This window comes from Phyllostomus discolor, chromosome 8, assembly GCF_004126475.2.
Source record: "Phyllostomus discolor isolate MPI-MPIP mPhyDis1 chromosome 8, mPhyDis1.pri.v3, whole genome shotgun sequence".
Classification (NCBI taxonomy): Eukaryota; Metazoa; Chordata; class Mammalia; order Chiroptera; family Phyllostomidae; genus Phyllostomus; species Phyllostomus discolor.
The window spans coordinates 15,396,153-15,413,674 of record NC_040910.2 but is presented as its reverse complement, the minus strand read 5'-3'; the positions used below and the strand labels follow the sequence as shown (position 1 = coordinate 15,413,674).

Below are 17,522 nucleotides of genomic sequence, written 5' to 3'. Positions count from 1 at the left end.
AAACCGAAGGAATCCTGTAAATGTTAAAATGTAGTCAACAAAGCAATTGAAAACTAGAAGACTGAAGTACCTTGGTGGAATCTTAGAATCTGGAAGAACAAACACCAAGTGGCAAATGCATCTAAAGCCAGAAAATGATGCATTATAGTCATGCTTCCAACTGCTTCATTTCTCTTCCATTAGAGGTGTGTGTGTGTGTGTGTGTGTGTGTAAAAGGGTGAGAGCGGGTGTGTATCAGGGACAATGTGGGAATCCCCATTAAATATGTAACAAAGTAAACAATACTTTGGACAGTGAATCAGGTCTACACGATTAAGACATCCATTACTGCGTGTCGACTCACAAATCAGAACACTACCAGGAAAAACAAAGAAAAAAGTCTTCATTCAAAGTGAGAATATACAAATGGGCCAAAAGAAACACAGGGTAAGAGGGGAGCTGTAAAAATTCAGTAAACTCATCAAACATAACATTTTTAACGCCACTAGTTCATACATTTCCCCCGTTTTTATCAATAAAGAAGTTTAATTAATTAGAATGTGCACAAATTAAGTTGCTAGAGAGATAAATTAATAATTTACAGAGGGTTGTTCGGCAATAATCTAATAATAGCTTTTAAGATCAGTGAACACAGCAGGCGAAACTCCTTTCTTAAGCATGAACACTTCAGAGAAGGAAGAAGGGGGTAAGAACCACAATAAAAATATATATATAATATACAGTGTAAATGCAGAAAATCTGCCATCTTCTTTTAAAATTCAAAATACTTTAGAGATGTCTCTATCACATTAAGCATCAACTCTAGTTTAAAGTTTCAGTCCTGAATCAATTTCTATTTCTGAAAAATAGCTGCAAAGTGTACTTTTAAGCTTGAACAAGGATGATGTCTTTAGGAATAAAAACGAATCTTACTTGATCATTCTGGGGGCCTTTCAGAAGGCTGTCTCGTCTGCCTTCCTCCTAACAGCCAGCTCCGGACTTCTCTGAAGAAGCAGAGGTGCTTTTTCCGGGGCGGGGTGGGGTTAATAGGGACAACTTGGCTACGACTTGATAAATCCCTTCTTTTATTTTTCTTTCCTTGGAGGAGTCGTGTCACGTTCTCATTTGGGCTCGGGGCGCATTTCCTCGCTCTTTCGCTCTTCGGTCCCTACTTTCTCTGGATTCACATTTACTGGAATTATTTCTGGTCGCCAAAAGTGGAAAGAAAAGAGGCAAGGAAAAGGGGGGGGGGGGGGGGGGGGGGATGAGGAGGGGGCTGTCCCTGGAGAGGCCAAAGGTCTCCTAAATGCCCGCGGAATATTTCATTCTTTTCTGTTTCTGCCTTTGGTTGCAGAACCAGACGCGCACCACGTTTTTCTTAAGGTCCAGCTTCTCCGCGATGGCCGCAATCTTCTCCGAGGAGGGCCGAGGCTGGATGGCGAAGTAGGCTTCCAGCGAGCGCTTCTCGGGAGCCGCGATAGACGTGCGCTTGCGCTTCTTTTCCGCGCCGTTGAAGAGCTCGGGCTTGGTGAGCTTCTCGCGGTGGGACTTCTCGGCCTCCTCGAGCCAGGCTTGCAAGATAGGTTTGAGCGCGATCATATTGTTGTGCGACAACGTAAGGGACTCGAACCTGCAGATGGTGCTCTGGCTAAGCGAGCCCACGCCGGGGATCTTGAGGTTGGCCAGCGCAGAGCCCACATCGGCCTGGGTCACTCCCAGCTTGATGCGTCGCTGCTTGAAGCGCTCCGCGAATGCTTCCAGGTCCCGGGGGTCGGCGTCCACGTCGCTCATGCAGCCCATGTGTGAGGGCAGCCCGTGCGCGTGGGCCATGCTGAGGGCTGCCTGGTGCATGGGGTTCATGGTAGCCATGTGCGGCGCGTGAGCTGGCGTGGATACCACGGCACCGTCGGGGCCCGCCATGGCACCCAGGGCCAGCCCGGGGCTCAGGTGCTCCAGCAGCTCTCCCTCAAGCGCCTGATGCGGCTGGTGGTGGTGGTGGTGGTGGTGATGGTGGTGGTGGTGCGTGCCCGCGAGCGCCGACGGGTGCGAGATGGGCACCGACGACGAGGAGGCAGCTGACGTGCACGGGATGGTGTTCATAGTGTGGTAGGTGGCGTCCGGCTTGAAGGGGCTGTGGTGGGGCGGATGGTGGTGATGGCTCTTGCTCTGGGAGACGATGTCCACGGCCGCCAGAGCCTCAGCGCGGGCCAGCAGACTCTCATCCAGCCCGCCGAATATATTGCTCTGCAATTGCAAGTAAAAGGCACACATTACGCTCAGCAGGGAATTGTGCGCGCTCTCTCCGGAAGCCCTGGCCCTTCGCTCCACACCGCGGCCGCGCCTACCACATTCCCAGAATGTTAAAATAATAATAATTAATAGTACTAATAATAATCCTGAAAATAACAGGTGCGGAGGAGCCACCCAGAGAAACCGAGAGCACACGAGGAGGAGGAAAGTGAGCCTGCAAACAACACACAACACGCGCACAGGCAACATCCCAGGTCATAAAATTAATATGAAAGGGAAGACCCGCTGAATACATAAGAGAGAGGGGGGGAAATTGGTTGGAGGTGTGGGGTGATTTGCTGTGCAGACATGAAAAAAACATCAAGCAGATAAAGGGGGCTGTCAAAATGTGCCTTTAAGCGGTGATTATGCAGAAATACGCACCGGTGGGGTTGGAAGACACGCTCTTCGCATCGCCTCGGAGCCCCCGCCGCTGCCGCCGCTGCTACCACTGCTGCTGGAGCTACTGCTCCGGCCTCCACCGCCCCCACCACCGCTGCCGCCGCCGCCAGCGTTGCTGGAGCTGCTCGGAGAGCTGGCCGGGGGCGCTGCGGGAGCGGAGGAGCCTGGCGAGGCGCTGTGCAGGGCCGAGTACTTGGGCTCCACGTGCAGGCTGCCGCCGTGCGGCATGCTGAATGCCTGCTTGCTGTTCAGGGACATCATCATCATCTTCCCGACACTCCTGGGCGCTTCTCCGAAAGCGCACGCACTGACGCCGGCTGCCGGGACTCTCCGGAGAAGTGCTGGGCGGGAGCCGCAGCCGGGAAGGGCTGTGAAAAGTTGCGCTCAACCGCTGCAGCTCAGCTCCGCGCGCCTTGCACCGACTGCGCGTTCCTCCGCTGGCTGCGGCGTAAGTCTGAGAGGATGCTGTGCTCCGCTTGGCGCTGGCAGCAGACCTGGGCGCCCGAAACTGCCCCCGCGCCTCGCGGCCGCCGAGTTATACTCCCCTCTCCCCGCGCCTGCCCCCGCACCCCCGCCCGCCCTCCCTTCCTCCCTCCCTCCCTCCCGCGCGCCTCCTCCCTCCCCTGCCAGGAAACGTCGGTCTCTCCAGCTCGGATTCTAGCGTAGCCCCTTCTCCTTTTTTGCTCCCTCTAGTCTGGGGCCCTTTCCAATCTCCAGATACGCGCCTCTCGCTCCCGCGCGGCGCCCTCCACCTCCCCTTCCTGCCCCCTGCCTACGCTCAGGTGCCAACGCCCCTTCCCGGCTCCCCGAAGCCCTCACTTACCTTAATGCTCCCACTCCACCCCACCCCCCTGGCCAGGTCTACACTCCACTCGCGGGGCAGCTCCTACTTAGGAGCCAGCCTGCAACCCCTTCAGCTCCCCTCTCTCCGCCCCCGCCTCGGTGGGAAAAGAAACTCCTAAATAAAGTTGCGCGACCGAGGCAGCCTCCGGTGAGGTTTTCCCTCGACAACTAGGAACGCCTCTTACCTGGCTGCCTCCCCCGCCCCCTGTTTACCGCTGTGTTCCAAGCCTCCCACTCGTCCCGCCCCACCCCGCAGCTCAGGTGACCCGGATCCCAGGCTCCCCGCCACCGCGGTGGACGCCAACGCTGACGCTTCCCAGGTTTTTCCGAGCTGCTCTGCGCTGCGGTCCTGTGCGCTGGGCGGTTGGTGATGTGCTCTGCGCCCCCTCGGCCCGGCGGGTGCCTGGTGCCGAAGAGACATGGGGTCGACAGGGCTGCAGGGCTTTCTCTCACTCGGTTTCTCGAAGCTCTCAGCGGATTGGACAGCCGCGGAGCCGGCCCGGGTCGCCTGTGCGCATGCGACTCCCCCCCCCCCCCCCCCCCCCCTGTCCCCTTGTACTCCCTCCGCACCACCACAGACACACACTCCTCTCCACCCTCTGTTCTCTTCACCCGCATCGTTCTCCTTCTCCTCCCTGTATCCAGTTCCGTGTGAGTTGGGCCTTGGACAGATCCACGGACAAACCCCGCTACTGGATTTATTATTCTTCATTAGCTACAATCAAAGGAGGAAGGGGCAACTGACAGAAGGAGAGGCAGGGCCAGAGATCACAGAGCGCATGTGCTACTGAACACCCCCCCCCCCCATACACACACGCCCTGGGGTTGGCACAAGTCCCACGTATCTTCGTTCCCACAGCCACTCGGCGCAGAGACAGCCTATTTTTAGCCAATACTTTGCTCGCACTTTTGTCCCAGTGGGGACCACTTTTCTTAGAAGTGGACACACAGAGTTCCAGTTGTAAAAGAAGGGGATAACCTCGCCTGCGCACACACAGTCTTCCTCTCCTCCCTGCTGCGGTGTCATCTACTCCCCTCAGCGCTGGGGGCTGCCGTCACCTTTCCAGAGTGAGGAACGAACGGGGTGCAGGTGAGGGTGAGAAGGCCCCGAGACCCAAACGCTGGAGCCCGCGGGTGGCCCCACCCGGACGGGGGTAGCTGGGAGCAGGTGCAGACACCGGGTGCCTGGGGAAGGCGAGCAGGTGCGAGAGCAGGCGGCAGGCCTGAGAGGCGCTGGCGCTCGCTGGGACAAAACAAAGTGGGAAGGAGCATGGCGAAGGAGGGTCCTCGAGTGGTCAGCACCCGGAAGCCCCCAGGTAGCAGCAAGAAGGGGCCGCCGGTTCACCCCTGACCTCAGCGGGGACCGAGGGCAGGTTCAAGTTGGGAGCGTAGTACGCGCTAAGTCGCCAGAGTACTGGGAGGACCGCAGCAAACTGCGTGCGGCGGGCTCTGTCCATGGTGCTTAACACCCATGCGCTGTCCTGCGCTGTCCTGCGCTACTCCCGGGTTTGCCTATCTCCTCCCTTCTGTGGAGGAACAAGTAAATAGTGGCCCAAGGGGGTTCCTGCCAGTAGTGCTGAGAAGCCTGGACACGGAAATGGAGAGAGGGTGTTGACGTGAATAAATGTGGCTTGGGCCGGACGGTTGTGGTAAATGCTTAGGTGTTTAATTTCTGTATCAACAACAGCCAGGGTAATTTTCAAGGAAATACAAAAAAATGACATTGTACAGCTTTCCCTGTCTCCAGCTTCAAGAAATGAAATAAATCAAAGTTAAAAGCTTGAGTATCATTTAATTATAGTGCGAATAGCGCTTTGAAAGAAGTAGAGCAACATCTCTAAACAAATTATGACTGGGCCAGGAAGGAATTATTAGATTGAAATTTCATTTAGGCTCGGGAGACACCGCGCTTCACTGTGTAACCTGCTATGCCTCATCTGATTTGTATGCTTAATTCAGCTTGACGAATTTATTAGTTTTCATAATAGTGAAAAAATTGAGCAGCACTATGGGCTAATGCATTGCGTGCACTATAAATTGTATGTCATCGCGGAAAGGCTGGAGTCTATAGAAATCTTTTATTAATGCCGGTGTAGGAGAAAGGATTTTTGTGCAAGCCCTGGAGAGGTTCACACCAAACTGTGTGGTGGCTGTGTCTCACTGGTCCATTCACATATCATCATACTAATTAGACTACTTCATCAGTGATATAATTTCAAACTTCAAATTATGTTCTAATTAACAAGGGGTGTCCAATTTGCTTAATCTTCAAAAGGCTTTGGATGGTCTAATTAGTGTAAACGGTTGAGCATCTCTAAAACCTAATAAAATCCGTTAAAAGATTTTGGGTATGTTTTTCCTATCAGTTCTGTGTAAGGGCAACAAGGGTGATGAGAGTGGCAGGGTGGCAGCAACTGGGAGACAAATGTCTATGTTGACCTAACCTCCCCAGGTTCCAGTACTAAGTGAGCCCCAGGAGAGACTCTGGGTATCGCATTCCTAAAGAGTTTGTTTATGTGTTTAAATAAAGACATAAGAATATTAAGGAGACTCAACACCAAAAAAAAATCCAACATTAAAAAATGGACAAAAGACCTGAATAGGCACTTCTCCAAAGAGGATCCAGAGATGGCCAATGAGCATATGAAGAGATGCACAACATCATTAAGTCGTCAGAGAAATGTAAATTAAAATCACAATGAGATATCACCTCACACCTGTCAGAATCACTATCATCAATAAATCAACAAACAACAAGTGCTGGAGAGAGTGTGGAGGAAAGGGAACCCTAGTGCACTGTTGGTGGGGATGCAGACTGGGGTAGCCATTGTGGAAAGCAGTATGGAGTTGCCTCAAAAATTAACTATGACACTGCCCGATGACCCAGGGATTCCACATCTGGGAATATATCTAAAGAAACCCCAAACACTGGTTTGAAAGAATATATGCACCGTCAAGTTTATTGCAGTGCTATTTACAATAGCCAACAGTTGGAAGCAGCCCAAGTGTCCACCAGTAGATGAGTGGATAAAAAAACTGTGGTACATTTACACAATGGAATACTACTTAGCCATAAAAAGGACGGACTCTTAACTTTTGGGACAGCATGGAAGGATCTGGAGAGTATTACGCTATGTGAAATGAGTTAATCAGAGAAAGATAAGTACCATATGATTTCACCTATGGATGGAATGTAATAAACAAAATAAACTTAGAAACAAAATACAAAAAGACTCATAGATACAGAGAACAGACTCACAGCTGTTAGAAGGGTGAGGGTTGGGGGCTGGGTGAACAAGGTGAAGGGAGTAAATAAAAAGCACCTTTAAAAAAACTATCAGGGAGAAAAACCACAGGGGGAAAAATTCTTCTCTTTCATTAGGTGCCTAATTAGATGTAAAGTGAAAAGCAACCCTGAGGAGTTTCCGGAGCATTATTGTGGCAACAGTCTGCTGAACTTGGACTGCAAAATCAACTATTTGGGGGTGTTTCGAACCTCTTCCTGTCCCCTCCTCCTTTATTGAGCTTAATTACTTGCAATAGTTGTTTTAATGTATGTTGTCACCTGGGAGTATTGAGAAATGCATATCGTTAATATGAATTAATCTTGACTTTAATAGCGACTGACAACTGATCTCCAAAATGCTAAACACTTGTCACCACTTCATATGGTAAATAAGGTTGTATAATAAATTCATGAAATAAAGAGGGCACTGTTAAAATAACTGGAAAAAAAACTTTGTTTGATGTGGAGTTTATTGACTGAAACTATTTTAAGCAGGACAACTTCCAAAAGAATATTTTCTCGATGGCTAAAATCTACAGAGCCTTAAATTAATTTCATTATAACTTTTTAAAATCTCGCAGATACTTCTCAGTGATATCTCTAATCCCAGACAGGAAAAAAAAGAAGCCCTTTATGCTCGCAATCACGTTGAGATGAAATTAACCTGTAGTTACAGAGCAGTCCAAGAGTTTATTCCCTTTCCCTAGAAAATATGTATATATTTTAAGAGTCTCAGAGTTAGATATCCCCTTTTCTCAGTTAAAGTGAAAAATGAACAGCAGTAATTGTGTTGCCTTAGTGGGAAAACGCAATTCTTCATCACCACGGCTCGCAATCTTGCAATAGTTCCTTTCAGAAGTGTCCAGACTAAGAACGTCTTTGCGGTGATATCAATAAAACCCATTTCGAATTTGCCCACAGGCATTGCTGCAAAGTGCTCCAGCAAGTGTGGACGCTGCTCATGGAGGAAGAAAGGCTCCACCCCCACCCCCACCCCCACCGCGGCCGTAGTAGAGGCCATCACGAGAATTGGAAAGTTGGGAGTAAATCCAAGGGGTGGAAGGAAATGGCCCAATATCCAAAATCGGCTTCATATGACCTCAACATCCACTGTTATGCCCAAGCACCTGTCCGTGCTGGCACCTCTGGACACCGACGGATCTACCTAATCTGCAGAAAACAAAGAAGTGACTTTTAAAAGCAGAGAAATGAAAAATGGATCAACTGTGTCACCACATGGAGGAACGCCTTTCTTCTTGCCAAGCCCCTTTGTTTGACAATAGCTTCTGTCCCATCCGCTGCCAGATGCGGACAGATGTCACCAGCTTCCCTCCAGGCGGGTGATGAGTCGCTGGAGTCTCCACCCAAACTCCTGGCAGCAGGATCCCTGCTGCAGCCGCCCCCTCACCCCGAAATCCAGCGGCCCACAGCCATCCCCAGGGGACAGATCATTGTCTTGTCTCTTCCCCTAGGTCTGGGTCCTAATTTACTATTAAAATTTTAAGCAGTGCATTCATATTTTACCGGACCTAATGTGTTTTATTAAATTTTAATCCAGTAAGGGCAGTGCGATTTCTTTGTATTTCAAACACAATTGAGTTGGACTGCAAGGGAGATTTCTTAAAGGACAGATCTGACCCTATTCGTGCACCATTTCGATCTCTGGTAGACAGGGCTTGGGGGTGGACAGAGGGAAAGGGTAGGTCCCCACCTCAACAGCGCCCCCGCCCCCCACACAGGCACAACTCGTCTCCTCGAGGATTCTTAATCGAATCAGACCCCCTGAGCTCTCTCTGGACTTGTAGCTTGGGGCTGAAGTGTAGGAGGTGATTAAACTCCTCCATGGCCTCACCTGTTCCAGGGAAGGGGGAAAAAAGGAGGGAATTATCCCCCAAATTGAGACTTCTGGGAACGCTCAGAGCTGGCCGCAAAGCAACATGCAGGGAAGGAGAGGTCTCCCGGGTTTCTTACGGCCTGTGAGGGGGCTCGTTCCAGGAGCGATAGGCGTGCATTGTGCTCCAACGTCTTTCCTCTTCCAAGCGGTCCACCAACGCTTCTTCTGTGTTTGTCTCTAATGTCCCCTCTCCACTGGCTCTCTCTGAGCCCCAGGTCTCTCCCCCTTCGCCCAAAGATGCCCAGCACCGTCTCTGCCCGATGGCACAGCCTCCTCTCAGTGCCTTCCTGGCTAACTCTCCCTCTCAACCTCCCACTGCAAGCAGCCAGCCGGCGCCTCCGGAAACCTCGGCCTCCGGCAGTTTCAGGCCCTTCTAGATCGAAATTCGGGCTTGCAATCTCCATCCCTTCTACCAAGGCCAGGCGGGGCGAACCCCGGGAAGCAAAAGCAAGGGCTGTTGGCGCTCTGGGGGCAGGGCGGGGGGGCACGCTTTGGGGAATGGGGACAGACTTGCGCCAGGGCCGAGGTTCTGTCTTCGCCGGAGAAGCCCCGTGGCTCTCTCTAGGTAATTCTGGGCTGAGGAAAGGGGTCCGGCCGGGGACAGGGGCTGAGCGGAGTCACGGTAGGAAGGAAAGCAACGGTTCCCTCTTTTCGCAGACGGAGGAAAGGAGCAGCGTTCAATTTCAAATAAAGCAGACTGGGAGGAGGGGAACGCAGGACGCAGCCAGCCCAGGCCGGCTGCATGCCCGCGGGGCTCCTGGACGCCCTCACGATCCCCCCTGGTGGCTTTGCCGTAGCTGTGTGTGGCGAGGAGCCCGCACGCGGGGCACAGCTGATTGGACCCACTGGAGTCGACCAACCTTGGGAGCAAACACAGCAGGCGCCGAGAAATTAAAATCTGCCGCAGGGAAGGACTCGGTCCTCGGTACCCAACTCCGCAAGCCCCAGAGCGCAGGGGTGCGGGGGCGGGGAGCAGATTCACACACTGACGCACTGGGCACACTCACAGACGCGCTCACAGACCCACGCACGCAGGCACACACGTGCTAACACTCACGCACACTCACTCGGAGGCTCCCCACCCTGCTCCCCACCGTGGCTCCGCGCGCCGCTCTGGGGGGCGGGGACAGACCTCACTGCTCCATTCACAAGCACTTACCCCTGTGTTTACCTGCCGCGACGGAACTGTTGTTTTTCGTGGCAGTAAATTCCCCTGGTCAGTGTGTTTACCTCTCCCCAAAGTTAAGTCCAGTCACGCCATCAAACTTAAGGCCTCGGAACAATCAATGAAGACTTTGCAATCCATGGCGCCTCGCGCTTCCTGGAACTAAAATAAATGCAAGAAATCGAAACTTAATTACTTGAAAGAAATCCAGAAATCCCTCTGCATAATGCATCCAGTCCTTTCCAGGAGCGTCTGTGTTCAGTGCAGTGTTTGTTAACTCTGTACTTTTGGCTGAGATCTGGCCCCCTGCCTGCGCTCCTTGGGAGTCGCCGCGCCCCACCTCGGCGGGGAGTGTTGCCCCGCACTAGGCTCCCCTCCTCCCGCTGCTCACCGCCGACGTAGTGGCATTTCTCTTCAAAAGTCGCCAACGGTAATGGCGCAAAAATCCCTGGGGCTGAGTGTTGTGTGTAGGTAAAAAAAAAAAAAAAAAAAAAAAAAAAAAACCTCACCGGCTCCCTCTTCTTTTAGCTCACTGGGGCTATTATTATTTGCATTATTTGAATGGGTGTGAGTTGCGTAGTACTGGATCTGACACCAGGCCCCTTAGTCCAGCAAGCAGGGACCATTTCTCCGAGGGAGAGGTGCACCATCAACAAGCGCCATTCTGCTGGTGATGGAAAATCGATGACTTCTCCCGCTTCTCTCCAGGGAAGTTCTTTCTGCCCCCAAGTGTCATCTTCCTAAGGCCCAGTACTAGGATATTTGTTCTGCCTACACTGTTCTTCAAGGCATTTAGCTGGACCACAAACCCTGGACACGAGTTCCTTCCTCTGATATCTGTTCCTTTGGAACTCACTCATTGCCCCCTCCTTTGCTCGCTAATTCATTAAGAATCTTCATATCTATAAAGTGCCAAGAGACCTTCATCTGGCACCACTAAATAAAACAGATGTTCCGCATTCAGCTTAGAGTTGCTGGTTAAGGTCAAATAACTTGTGTATATATACATCGTGACTCCAATGTTGGGTACCTCTGGGAGTTTAGAAATTTGGTGAGGAGTGGTGTGGTGGCGTGGCCAGTGAATCTGCAGCCCACGATAGTCCCTGAATCTATTAGCATGGTCAGGGTGACTCCAGAAAGACAAGCTTTCTCCTAGACACCTTATAGAAATCTGAAGTAATGTTATGAAAGAATGAAAAATACATTGGGGAACAGCTTGGCAACTGAAGTACATTTTGATTTAACTTACATTAACAGAAACGTAATGTAAAAGTGAAAGGATCTAACAAAACCATTAATAATTAAAAAATAATTACAGATAGTCTGTCCTTACTATTCATAACCACTCAACACTTTAGACAAAGAAAACGGACTATTCTTAATGGAAATGAGATGTGAGCAGACTGCTAATGAGAAGTTAACCAAGAGCGGAGCGTCGGTGAGAGGAGTGAGTTTGCTGGTTTTGCACTGTGTGGTTGTGAAAGGAGAGGGTTCCCAGGCTCCCGCCACCTGCATACTTTAACTGTCTCTGAGTTGGTTTGGACCTTACTCTTCCAGCAGCATATACACCAAGTGTCAAGAGTTTATACAACAGAAATCTCCTGAGCAATAACAATACCGACCTTATTGAATTCTGAAGATCAGGGGCACCAGCTGGCTTGTCTATTAACCAACCATCCTCACTGACAAATATTTATAGGTGCCTAGGAGATTCATGCCTCTGTAATAGATTTTGGTTGGACAATCTCTTCCCACAAGGGTTTCACCAAACAATGACCCTCTAAAGACAATGGTTTGTTCCCTTTCCCTATTTGTGGTCATTAAAAAAAAAGATTCATCATTCTTTATGGATTCAGTGTCAACTGTTTTTCTATACCCTTCACCAAAGGAGTTGCATCTCAGTATAAAAAAGGTGTAAGGGTATTTTTCCATCACCTAAATTGCATTTGTTTTCTTTCCAGGATGCATTTTTCAATGTCCGAAGTCATTAGAGAAGTACTCTATGCACAACCATGCAGTAAACCTGCGATCATATACTAGGCCTTCACAGGGGGTGTTGGAAGGGAGACACAGTCACTCCATTCTGATTTCCACTGCACAGTCTTCTTCATTTTGTTTCAGAGACACGTGGAGCTGCCCCTAGAGCGCTCTGCTGGTGTTGGGAGGCACTGGGAGGAAGTCAAAGTGGCCTGGTGCAAAGCAGACGTCACTGCCTCTTTTCAGAAATAAAGGGAAGTCTTACAAAAGGAGAGATCTGCAGACAAACAGCTGGAATTCGATGAAGTCATGGCTGAGGCATCTGCTGGGAAGCCACCAGGAAGTGGAGACCTACTGCCTGTGTCAAATCTTGTGCATCTGAGGAATTTGAAGCCTCCTTCCTTTCCTCCCCACCCTTAGATGAACTAGGAACAACACAGCATGACTTTTGTAGGAAACGACTACAATAAAAAATAAGGGAAATGCTAATAGATTGACTGCAAAGCTTATAAATACTTTTCAGCTGCACAAATATGAGTTGCATGCAAAGAAACATGTTAGATTCCTTGTAGATATCCACTCAATTCTTTTTAATGCAGCAGAAGAACAACAGTGACAACAAACTTACTCTAAACCTTTATATTTTTTTGAAATTTTACATATGGCCTATGATTTGCCTGTAAATCTCATATATACAAAGATGTGCATGTCAGTCATCAAAGTAGAATATTTGTACCCCAATATATGTTTTCATCTCCCTCTTTCTTTCTCTCTTTTATATGTATAGACAGATGGTCCAGACAGCACACGTTCAGCTAACATGTGCTATGGAAGATGCTAGAGCTTTGTGCCTCAACTATTTTTTCCTAATATGCACCTGCTGTTAAACTGACCAAGCGTCATGACCAGCATGCTTCATTCTAAAACATTAAGATCTCTCTTCTTCAAAACATAAATCCTATACTTTGTGATACCATGTGCTCATTGTACTTCTTCTTTGCCTTTCAAGGTAAGGCTGTAATAGGCATGATCATCACTGGGCTTATCTGGAATATTTATTTCTCTTTTTTTCATAGGATTGAATTATTTTATTGCTAAATTAATTTTTTAATTTCAATTTTTTAAAGATTTTATTTATGTATTTTTAGAGAGGGAAGGGAGGGAGAGAGAGAGAGAGAGAGAAACATCAATGTGCGGTTGCTGGGGGCTGTGGCCTGCAACTCAGGCATGTGCCCTGACTGGGAATCGAACCTGGAATGCTTTGGTTCACAGCCTGCACTCAATCCACTGAGCTACGCCAGCCAGGGCTCAAATTTTTAAATTACAAAATATTTCAGGATTATAAAAACTATACACATACATACACAGTCAGAATATCAAAAATACAGAATAACACAACAACATGTATTTGTCAGTAATGAATGGGTAAAGATGAGGTGGAATGTATACCATGGAATATTATTCAGCTATTAAAAAGGAAACCTTCCCATTTGCAACAACATGGATGGACCGTGAGGGCACCATGCCACATTAAATAAGTCAGACAAGAAGAAATACTGTATGATCTCCTTTATAAATGAGATCTAAAATAGCTGGAAAAAAGGAATTCTGTATTAACGATGTCTTTTTATTCTATATTTTTGATGTTTTGACATCTTGGGGTCTTGACTGGGGAGAACCTGACCATCCTAGAGTCAGCTAATTCCAAGAGATAGAAAACAACTTGCCTGGAAGTGCTGTTTCCATGTGCACCCCAAGTAACCCAGAGCCCCCATGCCCAGCAATCTCCTTTATGGACCTCTCACACTCCGGGCCACTCACCCCTGCCCCAGTGACCCCAGGGCCAGGTGCCAGACAACCAGGGCCAGTCCCTGTGCCCCAGAAGAGGCTGCAGTCATTCCAACTAGCCTACCTTAAGCCTTCTTTTCTGCTTCGCCGGTGGTTTTCCTGTGGAAACCACAATGAGCAATCCCCCTCATCCTCTGTGTCTCCTGACTGACCCTGGGGCCTTGCCTTGGCCACCAGGTGGCCCCCATAGCAAGGTGTGCCCCTTGCCCTTGGGAATAGAGAACAAAGTTATCATTTCAACGGCAGTGGTGTCCTGACTCGTTGGTCTTGCTATCCCTGAATAATAATAAACTTTTGTCTTATTAAAATATTTTAGTTATTTATTTTTAGACAGAGGGGAAGGGAAGCAGAAAGAGGGGAGAGAAACATCAATGTGTGGTTGCGTCTCACATGCCCCCTACTGGGGACCTGGCCCACAACCCAGGCATGTGCTCTGACTGGGAATTGAACTAGCAACTGTTTTGTTCGCAAGCCCGTGCTCAGTGCACTGAGAAACACCAGCCAGGGCTAAACTTTTACTTTAAAACAGACTCCTTCACTCATTATTTTCACTCGAACTCTCAATGGGGCGTTCATTGTCCGGCATTTTTCAGTCATCCATGCTGCTTGTTCCTCCTCCATTCCTGCAGTTAATTAAGAACTGATCATCATGGTTTTCTCCTGCTCCGCCGGGACAAATTTTAGATGTAGGGCACCTGACTCCAGCTGAGGTTCCCTTTCTCTGCCATGGGGATGGGAAGCTGGAAGGGGTGCCCCGCTGTGCGGACTTCCACTGGATGTTTCACTTTCTACTGGAACCTCCACCCCTTGACTATGGATCAGGTTGTTACTGATTGGGTGAAGAAGGTGTGGGTGGGCTAAGCAGGGAGTGGCCCACTCCAGGGAGGTGTGACAAAAGTCACTGTGACATGGGCGAGCTGAAGGGTGTCTGTCCCTGAGTCCGCTGACCACCCTGACTACTGGACTTCAGAGCCAGGTAGGGAAAGAACCAGCGGGAAACTGTTGTTCGCCTTTGTCTTATGCAAACAGAACGTGTTATGCAATCCTTGGGCCTATTTTCCCAGCTGAAGTCCACACGCTGTTTCTTGGTGAGGCAGGTTCTCCAGATATAATGGAACCAGTCCACAGTGTATGTCCCACGGACCTGTGTTCAGTGTTGCTCTCATGAGCTGGGGCGTTTGAGCAGGTGTGTTGATGAGAAGCTGAGTCGTTTTCTTTCTCTTTTTGTTTCCCCTCCTCGGTCTCCTCCCCCTCCTCCTTCCTCCTTCAGATCTAAACTCTCCCTTTATGTAAACCTCCTCTCAAGACTTTTGAACGCACGAAGTGTTCTATCAGTTTAATCTCCTTGACAAAACTTCTATTGGAATGTCTGACATGCTTCAGGCTGAGCTAGGTGACAGCTCTCATCCTGGCATCTCCTTCGCCATCATCCTAAGGATGCCCTTTGAAGTTAAGTCCCGTTTCCCAGAATCTACATCTGCTCTTCAGGTTGACACCCCATGCCTCCTGAGAAAGAGTGTGATGAGGCGGATCTTTTGAAAACCGCCGAGCCTAAGAATGTCTCTATGCTATTCTTATACTTAAATGGTTATTTGATCAGTTATAGATTTCTAGGTTGGAACAGTTTTCCCTGAGAGCGTTCTGAAGAGATTGTCCCCTTGTCTTCTAGTATTCGGTGTTTCTTTTGAAAAGATCGAGACAATTCTCATTCTTGATTTTTGCAGGAAACCTGTTTGTTTGTTGTTGTCTTAATCCCTGGAAGCTTATAAGGTAGCATATTTTTGTTTACTTTGCTGAGCATTTTCAATCTGAAATTCATAACTTTCATTCTGGAAAATGTTCTTGCACTATTCCTTTGAGGATTTATGGGTTTTTTCCTCCCATATTCCCATCTTCTGAAATGCCTGTTGTTTTAAGATTGGGCCATCTGGATCAATTCTCTGATTTACTATTTCTCTATTGTTTTTCTTTTAGTCTTTTGGTTCTTTTGTGATGTTGTCATAAATTTTATATTTCAACCCTTCTATTTAGTTTTTTTCATTTCTCCTATCATTAAAATCAATCCTAACAGATCTTTTTAGTCTCCAAATTATAGGAAAATCTTTTTTTTTATTATAGTATCTTTTTAGTTTTATCTTTGAGTTCTGTTCAGTAATTTCTAGTACTACTAAAGGTTTCTTCTCAATTTCTTTCTTGCTCAAAGTATTTGGAGAAAACTTTTTCTCCAAAGCTTTCTTTTTAATATGACTGTTTTGGTCTCTGCCCCTTGTATGGGATACTGTTTGGTTAACTGGGTAAAAAGTTGATTGGAGGGGAGTGGAGGAATTTTTTAAAAAGTTGATTGAAAGCTCCATGCACCTGAGTTTGCCTTCAGTGCTTTGGATTCCTATTTGGGTTGACCTGGCCGAGCTGTGTCCTTGGCAGTGAAACTAGTGGCAGCTGTGTTGTCATTTTCGTTCCTCACCTGGTCGACTGATTCCCAGACAGGAATCTCTCACACAGAAGCTGGTCCCTTGGGTAACATCCAAAAGGCTGGAATGTTGGACAGATGCTCCACTTCTTCCCCTCCTCAGTGAGAAGCCAGAATTTGGGTCTTTTTCTTACTTAGTCTGTGCCCACTTGGGGAAAAGTTGACGGCCAGTGAGTGCGTGCTGGTCCAAACCATAATCTTTGTTCTCCGTGGCTCCCAACCTGGTTATTTTCCACTAGGACTCAGGCAAGACAGAAGCAGTCCCTCAGGCAGCCCCTCAAAATGTTAGAAGGTTGACTCATGGACCAGTTCTTCCCTGATTCTGTGGTGCCGAAGTTGGGGAGAGGTTGTGGTGAGCTGGTGCCATGCATTTCTCTGCCTGCTCTGATGCAGCTGGACTCCTGCTCGATTGGGGTGCAGGAGCCTCTCAGCTGGCCTCTGAGTTTTTTTCCAGAGGGAATTGATCCATGCATTGTTGTTGAAATGGTGTGTCCGTGTGGGAAGAAAGAAGGCTGGACTTTCTATTCCACCATCTTTCTGACGTTAGCCCATATCTTCTCCTTGTTATCTGAGGAAACAGGCCATGTAGGTTTAGAGCCCACACTAATGTCCTAATTCCAATTTAATTACCTCTCTGACCCTATCTGTCATGTTCTGAGGTGCTGGGGTTATGATTTCGCCATATGCATTTTGAGGGGATATATGTAATTCAGCCAATAACAATGCTACCATGTGGGTAAACCTCTACAACCTGATGCTAAGTGAAGGAATTTAAACAGAAAAGGTTACATGTTGTATGAGTCTATCATGGAGACACAATAGATTGGTTGTTGCCAGAGGCTGGGAGGCAGTAACGGTGCGTGACTGCTGAATAAGTATACAGGCTCCTTTGGGGTGAGCAAATGTTTTGAAACTACATAGGGGTGACAATTGCACAACATTGTGAAACTACTAAATGCTACTCAGTTGTGCACTTGAAAATGGTTAATTTTATGTTATGTGAATTTCATGCATTTAAATGAATGTGGGCATTCGATGGTATGTAAAAATGTGTATTTGTGTGTTTATGTGACTATAAACATAAAGCCATGTGGCAAAAGAATAACAACCAGTAAGGTACATGGATGTTCCTTCACCTTTTCTGTAGATTTAAAGTTTTTCCAGTGAAAACTTAGAAAAACTGAGAAAAGAGCATTTTTAAAGGCATTCTCATCATTTTAAGCTTATCACTTCTAAAGGCAAAGGGTGATGGCTCGTCGACATAAAAGATGTTAAGTCAATTCTTAAAAAAACAAGTGGAAGTGCATGATTAAAGAAAAACATGGGTATATTCTGCAGACTTTCTCTCTCATTAAACTCTCCCCAGTAG

The 17,522-nt window shown here is 48.2% G+C and overlaps 1 protein-coding gene across 1 annotated transcript; it reads right to left on the bottom strand.

The window, feature by feature from the left end:
* Positions 1-1,045: 1,045 nt before the first annotated feature.
* On the bottom strand, positions 1,046-3,199 carry POU4F2 (POU class 4 homeobox 2). Its single transcript, XM_028521962.2, has 2 exons — positions 2,653-3,199; positions 1,046-2,223 (listed from the first exon to the last, which is right to left on the bottom strand). The coding sequence occupies exons 1-2, from the start codon at positions 2,935-2,937 to the stop codon at positions 1,282-1,284; spliced, it is 1,227 nt and encodes a 408-aa protein (XP_028377763.1). The 5' UTR covers positions 2,938-3,199; the 3' UTR covers positions 1,046-1,281.
* Positions 3,200-17,522: the final 14,323 nt, after the last annotated feature.